This window comes from Lolium perenne, chromosome 3 (assembly GCF_019359855.2).
Source record: "Lolium perenne isolate Kyuss_39 chromosome 3, Kyuss_2.0, whole genome shotgun sequence".
NCBI lineage: Eukaryota > Viridiplantae > Streptophyta > Magnoliopsida > Poales > Poaceae > Lolium > Lolium perenne.
In genome coordinates, this window is record NC_067246.2 from 153,102,323 (window position 1) to 153,109,240 (window position 6,918).

A 6,918-nucleotide genomic window follows, 5' to 3' on the forward strand; every position below is an offset into this window, starting at 1 on the left:
CCGCTCGACTTTTTGGCTCCGTTTACTTTGCCAACTGTGCAAAACGGGGCTGCTGGGACATGCGGTATGGCCGTACCGGGCCCATGTATGCACCCGTCCGCCAACGCGCGAAACGGAAAACATTTAGCACATAAAATGACGCGTACTCGACCTAAAAACATTTTTCCCGGCATTTATTGAGCGAAGGAAAGTGTCTCCCCAGTTCAAATCCGGTCAGTTTCCAGCGGATTCGGCGGGACACCGCAGGAAGCGGGAGGGATTCCCAGATGGCTACCGCGCGCATATGGCATGTGATAGGTGGTGCGTAGAAGGTATCCTACAGCTGCGCGGAGGTCTCGCGCGATACTGAAATGCGCACCATGTAGCTGCTTCACAAAAAAAGCCCTTCCGGCACCCCGAAAATGGAAAAACCGTCGCCCGTGGTTAGGATTGGAAATCCGCGACCGGGGCCTTGCTTCCCATCCTAAGGCCCACGCACGTGCCAAATATGGCCTCGTTCCGACAAACTATGTGGTGAAATGGGCCGTTTCCTACTCATTTCCCCTAAAAGCCATAGAACTCTGGATGAGATAGCCCTGTTCGTGAAGGGTTTTTCAAGATAATTGCCGTATCCTAGTTCCGTCTTTTGCAGTGGTTACTAGGACACATAAAATGATGCCACACGGCTCCGCTCGAATTTTTGGCTCCGTTTACTTTGCCAACTGTTTAAAACGGGGCCGCCGGGACATGCGGTATGGCCGTACCGGGCCCATGTATGCACCCGTCCGCCAACGCGCGAAACGAAAAACATTTAGCACATAAAATGATGCGTCATCGACCTAAAAACATTTTTCCCTCCATTTATTGAGCGAAGGAAAGTGTCGCCTCAGTTCAAATCCGGTCAGTTTCCAGCGGATTCGGCGGGACACCGCAGGAAGCGGGAGGGATTCCCAGATGGCTACCGCACGCATATGGCATGTGATAGGTGGTGCGTAGGAGGTATCCTACCACTGCGCGGAGGTCCCGCGCGATACTGAAATGCGCACCATGTAGCTGCTTCACAAAAAAAGCCCTTTCGGCACCCCGAAAATGGAAAAACCGTCGCCCGTGGTTAGGATTGGAAATCCGCGACTGGGGCCTTGCTTCCCATCCTAAGGCCCACGCACGTGCCAAATATGGCCTCGTTCCGACAAACTATGTGGTGAAACGGGCCGATTCCTACTCATTTCCCCTAAAACCATAGAACTCCGGACGAGATAGCACTGTTCGTGAAGGGTTTTTCAAGATAATTGTCTTATCCCAGTTCCGTCTTTTGCAGTGGTTACTAGGACACATAAAATGACGCCACGCGGCTCCGCTCGAATTTTTGGCTCCGTTTACTTTGCCAACTGTGCAAAACGGGGCCGCCGGGACATGCGGTATGGCCCTACCGGGCGTGCGCGTGCACCCGTCCGCCAATGCGCGAAACGGAAAACATTTAGCACATAAAATGACGCGTCCTCGACCTAAAAACATTTTTCCCTCCATTTATTGAGCGAAGGAAAGTGTAGCCCCAGTTCAAATCCGGTCAGTTTCCAGCGGATTCGGCGGGAGTTTCGACATACAGATCCTGGATTTTACCAAGTGCGGGCCCATGTATGCGGAAATCATCAACGCCGGGTACATGCAAGGTTAGACAAACCTTACATCACACTTGTACACATATGTTAGGGACAAATGCAAGTTTTCCAGCGATTCCGACGCTCCGGTGATCTGTATCTTGGGAAACCCTAGGGCGGGGACCCTGCAGATCTACCCCTATAGCTTTTTCCGTGCGAGGGTTTACCAATAGATTTTTTTATTTTATTTTCTTTGTTTAGGACATATGCACATGGAAACCATAGATTTGGAATGAAATAGGCCCCGGATGAGCCGTAGCAGGAGTTTCCACATACAGATCCTGGATTTTACCAAGTGCTAGCCCATGTATGCGGAAATCATCAACGCCGGGTACATGCAAAGTTAGACAAACCTTACATCACACTTGTACACATATGTTAGGGACAAATGCAAGTTTTCCAGCGATTCCGACGCTCCGGTGATTTGTATCTTAGGCAACCCTTGGGCGGGGACCCTGCAGATCTACCCCTATAGCTTTCTCCGTGCGAGGGTTTACCAATGGATTTTTTATTTGCTTTGATTTGTTTAGGAAATATGCACATGGAAACCATAGGTTTGGAATGAAATAGACCCCGGATGAGCCGTAGCAGGAGTTTCCACATACAGATCCTGGATATTACCAAGTGCTAGCTCATGTATGCGGAAATCATCAACGTGGGTACATACAAGGTTAGACAAACCTTACATCACAATTTTATACATATGTTAGGGACAAATGCAAGTTTTCCAGCGATTCCAACGCTCCGGTGATCTGTATCTTGGGAAACCCTAGGGCGGGGACCCTGCAGATCTACCCCTATAGCTTTTTCCGTGCGAGGGTTTACCAATGGATTTTTTTATTTGCTTTGCTTTGTTTAGGACATATGCACATGGAAACCATAGGTTTGGAATGAAATAGGCCCCGGATGACCCGTAGCAGGAGTTTCCACCGATTCGGACGCTCCAGTGGTTTGTATCTAGGGAAACCCTAGGGCGGGGACCCCGCAAATCTACCCCTAGGGTTAGGGTTAGGGTTTGAGTTATGGTTAGCAATGGACTTTTTTCCTTTGTTTTAGGACATATGTACATCGATAGCAGATGTTGGGCCTACTGGCTCCCGTCGACCCGTCTACGAAGAGCGTCACTCGTGGGATCTACATAAGCCATCTACCATTTTTTCCTTTAAAAAGTAACAATTTTTTACATAATTCATACTAATTCATACTAGTACATAAATAAAACAAACATAATATAAAGTAAACCAGAGAGAAGAAAAAAAGAAAAAAAAAATATGTATGCCGAGGGAGGCCGTCGGCATAGGTGGGTTATGCCCTATGCCGAGGGTGGCCCTCGGCGCCTCGCTGACGCCGTGACCGAGCCGTCACGGCCAGAGCGGGACCGGAGCACATGCCTGTGCTACGCCGACGGCCTTGCGTACGCCGAGGGTGGCCGTCGGCGTAGCTCTATCTACGCCGAGGGTATTCATACGCCGAGGGGCTCGGTGGACCGCTGCCATGGACCGGACGTACGCCGACGGCCCCGACATTTGGCCGTCGGCGTACGCCACAGCCGTCGGCGCAGCGAGCCATTCCTGTAGTATGACCTAAGTATGAGTCGTTTTTAGATGGATTTGTTAATTTTTTTATAGAGAGGCCGACATGAGCCAAGCTCAAATGGGAAGAAAGCCAAGCAAACGTATACTTGGCCTAATTTTTTATTAACGATTCTTCTCCCAAACCTCGTTTGGAATTTGGCTCAAACTTCTGGCTCCTAGGTGGAAACAGTTTGGGCTTTGTTTGGGGTGCTACACTCCAATTTTTTTTTTGCCCAGAAACTTATGCATTGTACTAGTTTATTTACATATAGTTTAAATTTTAAATTAATCGTCTAAAGGTCGAAAATAAATCCACATATATGTATGCATATCGAGATAAATAGTCTGCACACCTTGGATTTGGCCATTCTTAAAAGTCTACCGCCTATGAAAATTTAAGTGCTGGCTATGACTTGTCTGGTATTTTTACAATGAACCACATGGCATGCATGTGATATGGCTCCATGCGCCTAGGTTTCATTTTTTTATTTTTTTTAACATCAATTGGTTGGTTTTAAATTTGGCTCGAACTTCTCGGATATGCGCCATTTATCGTACTAGGTGGCCGCAAAATCCATGTTTGGGCATTGTTAATTTGTTGGTACCAACGATTTTTAAAAATGTAGTTTATGTACTAGGTGGACGATAAAACCATGTTTGGTCATTGTTTGGGTTACCTCACTCCAAGTATTTTTTTTCTAAAACTTTATATTTTTTTGTTAATGTTTGCGCAATTCAAATTTTAAATTAATAGGCTCAATCTCCAATATACATACACACTATTAATCTGCACACCTAAGATTTGTGGCCATCCTATAAGGTCGATCTACCGCATTAGTCGTACTAGCTAGCTAGCTACGTGTGGCCACATAACCCATGTTTGGGTATTGCTAATTTCGGGGTGCCACACTTGCAGGTACCTCCCCAATTAATATTTCTATAAACACATGAATTGTAGTTTAATTATGTACACATAAAGTTCAAATTTGAATTTAGTAGTTTAGAGCTCTAAATTTGATCCATGTATAGTTTCACCTCGAGATAATTATGTATCCCGCACTTTTGATTTGTCCATCCTAAAAGTCTATATCGTGATTTGTGAAAATCGTAGTGATGGCAGTCTGCAATTAATAGCTTGTTTTTGGTAGCCTCTTACATAAAAACATACAGTTTTTGCCATCTACATGCGCAAATAAAAAAGAAATAAAAAATCACTTTTGGAATGCAGAGAAGAAGTTGGCAAAGTTGTAGGTGGCCATGAAAGATGCACATCGATATGTGCTAAAAATAGGCTCATATAAAGCAAGTTTGCTATGGATACATTATCTTCTTTCACACATGGGTATTTTTAGCTAGTGACTATAAATCTAACTGTAAAAACAGGAGGAGAGGGTGCCCGCTCAACCATACCCTAAAAATAGAAAAACAAGGACCGACATGCCTTGAACGTAGCGATCGGGCCACCCATATGCATCAGCATATCTTTTGGAACATCTCCGATCGATGTCTGCAGCTGCCGAGCAGAAGTGCTAGCTAGGATGATAATGGCTTTCGGTAAAAATGCCAGAAGGGTGTTGCTGGTCCTGATGGTCATGTGCGCCACAAGCACGGCAAAAAGGCCTGCAGCCAAGGAGGGCGCTGCTCCTGCCCCCGCACCCGAAGCCAGCGCATCGGAGGCGTCCGGGGCCACAGGGATCTTCGACATAACCAATGTCGGCGCGACCAGCGATGGCAAGACGGACTGTTCAAAGGTAATTAGTCGTGAAGCAAGTCTGGAACGCAATAAGGCAATGTTCTGGTCTATATAAGCTCTCGCTGACGAACAACGATCTGGAACGATCACTCCATTATGTGTTCAGGAACTCCAGGAGGCGTGGAAGTCGGCGTGCGGGGCGGCCGGGCAGGCCACAGTCCTCATTCCAAAGGGAGAATTTCTGGCTGGCCCTCTCAACTTCAGCGGGCCGTGCAAGGGCGACGTAACCATCCATATCGACGGCACCCTGTTAGGAACCAACGACCTACCCAAGTACAATGGTGGCAGCTGGATCAACATCCTTAAGGTCAATAACCTTGTCATCACCGGCTCTGGCACGATCGACGGTCAAGGCGCCAATGTCTATACAAAGGACCCTGCAGAGGCTAAGGCCTTTCCAAACGTATGTGAATTTAATTCATACACGAATAACCAATACTTGGTCGATATATATTTAGCTTGTACTGATATCTGTACGGTCCATGTGTGGTTTAATTAGTCGTTGGTGCTGGACTTCGTGAAGAATGGGACTGTCTCTGGAATCACGCTGCTGAATTCCAAGTTCTTCCACATGAATATCTACATGTCAGAGGACGTGAAGATCGAGAATCTGACCATCACCGCACCTGGGGACAGCCCCAACACCGACGGCATCCACATCGGCGACTCCACTAACATCAATGTGACGGACACCACCATCGGTACCGGAGACGACTGCATCTCCATCGGAGGCGGAAGTTCCCACATCATCGTCACGGGCGTCACCTGTGGGCCGGGGCAAGGGATCAGCGTGGGCTGCCTCGGCAGGTACAAGGACGAGAAGGACGTTAGCGATGTGACGGTCAAGGACTGCGTGCTCAGGAGCAGCACCAACGGCGTCCGCGTCAAGACCTACGAGAACGCGGTGAAGTCTATCACGGCGTCCAAGCTGACGTTCGAGAACATCAAGATGGAGGACGTGGCCAACCCCATCATCATCGACCAAAACTACTGCCCCGAGAAGGTATGCACCGCGAAGAGCAAATCCGCGGTCACAGTCAAGGACGTCATCTTCCGAAACATCACCGGCACGTCGTCCACGCCGGCGGCTGTCAGCCTGCTATGCTCTGACAAGCAGCCGTGTAGCGGAGTGGAGCTAATCGACGTCAATGTGGAGTACAGCGGGGAAAACAACAAGACCATCGGGGTGTGCAACAACGCCAAGGGCACTGCAAAGGACACACTCCAGGCCCTCGCCTGCCTCGCCTGATTATGCCATTCCTTCCATGCAGAGCTCTCTAGTATAGAAAAACCAGACCGATCACCCATCTGTTTAATTCCTTAGATTGATCGATCGTTTGCATGCATATATGTTACTATCTTAACTAAACCGAGCTTGAATCACTACTACAGATCCTGCCTTTTAAAGCTCCCGTGTGCCACGCGAAAGAGCGTTGACCACCGAAAAAACATGTCTTCTGCCTAGACATAGCACACGAAAAAAGATTCGAACCATGTGTGATTATTCGCAAACGATTCCAAAGGAAAAAATCGTCTGCAAATTCGCACACGGAAATCTGTTCTAAATTGTGTGTATATCCTACGATTTACTTATTCCTAGTGACATTTTTCCGGATAGCTATCTAAAACGGTGTTTTGTACTTTGGCTGTGTGTAGTAGGGTTTGCCGTATATTTTTGTCCAAATTGGTTCATAACAATTTTCAAACATATTGAGGAAAAGGGTGTTATAATTTCTACCAGCACTCAAGCGATTTCGAAAATAAGGATGGCAATGCGTAGATTATGGGCAAGGTAGAGCAATACCACACATATATCCGTATAGTCAATGGGTACAAACTTCTACCCATACCCGTACTCATGGGTATAAAAATTTACAAATACTCATACCCGGCGAGTACCCGTACGCATTGGGTACCCGGTGGGTAGGTTAGATTGTACACATGTCACTCGCAT

General features: G+C 47.4%; 1 protein-coding gene across 1 annotated transcript; it reads left to right on the forward strand.

The window, feature by feature from the left end:
- Window positions 1-4,618: 4,618 nt before the first annotated feature.
- LOC127327015 (exopolygalacturonase) lies at window positions 4,619-6,371 on the forward strand. The gene is made up of 3 exons (XM_051353792.2): window positions 4,619-4,962; window positions 5,071-5,367; window positions 5,464-6,371. Exons 1-3 carry the CDS (start codon window positions 4,750-4,752, stop codon window positions 6,211-6,213), a joined length of 1,260 nt encoding a protein of 419 aa, XP_051209752.1. The 5' UTR covers window positions 4,619-4,749; the 3' UTR covers window positions 6,214-6,371.
- The last annotated feature ends 547 nt before the right edge of the window (window positions 6,372-6,918 follow it).

Bases quoted from the DNA above. Each gene is read 5' to 3' on its own strand.
- LOC127327015 (XM_051353792.2), top strand. From the start codon at position 4,750: ATGATAATGGCTTTCGGTAAAAATGCCAGAAGGGTGTTGCTGGTCCTG. The intron at 4,963-5,070 runs GTAATTAGTCGT...TTATGTGTTCAG, and splicing joins GCAAGACGGACTGTTCAAAG to GAACTCCAGGAGGCGTGGAA. The intron at 5,368-5,463 runs GTATGTGAATTT...TGGTTTAATTAG, and splicing joins AGGCTAAGGCCTTTCCAAAC to TCGTTGGTGCTGGACTTCGT.